General features: G+C 46.2%; 1 protein-coding gene across 1 annotated transcript; it reads left to right on the top strand.

Annotated features, from left to right (window-relative positions):
- Positions 1–65: 65 nt before the first annotated feature.
- Pmar_PMAR009386 (ubiquinol-cytochrome c reductase, putative) lies at positions 66–636 on the top strand (the record flags this gene model as incomplete). Its single annotated transcript, XM_002771912.1, has 3 exons — positions 66–209; positions 276–531; positions 597–636. Coding segments are annotated over 3 exons (440 nt in total), but the record flags the coding sequence as incomplete, so codon positions are not given.
- Between the last annotated feature and the right edge of the window lie 309 nt (positions 637–945).

The raw sequence follows: 945 nt of genomic DNA, 5'->3' as shown, positions 1-945 counted from the left end.
TGGTTTGGCATTCTTGAGAGGTAGTTCATCCGTCCTATTAGTATGGTAAATATCATAGATCTCAGGCACGGTGGTTAAGGTCGTCCATGGTCTTTGGCCAGCACGCGATGCGATAGCTGCGGGGGTCATTGAGGTCGACTTGAGGGGTATTCAGCCAGGGCAGAACTTTGTTGTTAAATGGAGGGGAAAACCGGTTTTTGTGAGAAGACGTAAGAAGGATATCTTAGGTTGAAGCATGTAAGATGCAAAATATGTCCACATCTGAGCATACGCAGGTACGCAAGCTATGATAGATGCAGCGACTGCTGATGATGCAATCGTTAACAGTTTGAGAGACCCCGAACGCGATAAGGACCGTGTAAAGAAGCCGGAGTGGTTGGTCATGCTCGGAGTGTGTACCCATCTCGGCTGTGTCCCTTACCCCGACCAAGGCCTCTATGGTGGATACTTCTGCCCTTGTCATGGTAGCCATTATGATCATTCTGGGAGGATTAGGCTTGGCCCGGCTCCATTAAACATGGAGATACCAACGTAAGGACTCGTAAAAGGGAGTAGTAGTAGTAGTAGTAGTAGCGGTGATACCAACTGGTCTTTAGATATGAGTTCATCGATGACGATACCATCATCTTGGGATGAGGTTCTAACATTGTATATAGCTGTTGTGTTATGGACGGGTGTAGGAGTGAAACTTTCATAGCGTTGAGGGTTCTTGGAAGGTAGGAGGCCGCGATCAGAGGGCCTTACTACAGTTGATTTATGCGACAAGTTGATCACAGCAACCCTGTCATACAAGGGGTGTGTAGAGCTCAACTGCCTCGTGCTGATTAGCATGTGATTGGCAACAATCGTTCTAATTGTGGTATTGAGTTGTGTCGGAACTGATGAAGAAGAACTCAACCACAGTGAATATAAAAACATTCAATTATCATCACTCAAGTCGATGAT

Source organism: Perkinsus marinus (genome assembly GCF_000006405.1).
Source record: "Perkinsus marinus ATCC 50983 genomic scaffold scf_1104296962328, whole genome shotgun sequence".
Taxonomy (NCBI): Eukaryota; Perkinsozoa; order Perkinsida; family Perkinsidae; genus Perkinsus; species Perkinsus marinus.
Note: the sequence above shows the minus strand (reverse complement) of the source record. Positions and strands in the feature narration are given on the sequence as shown.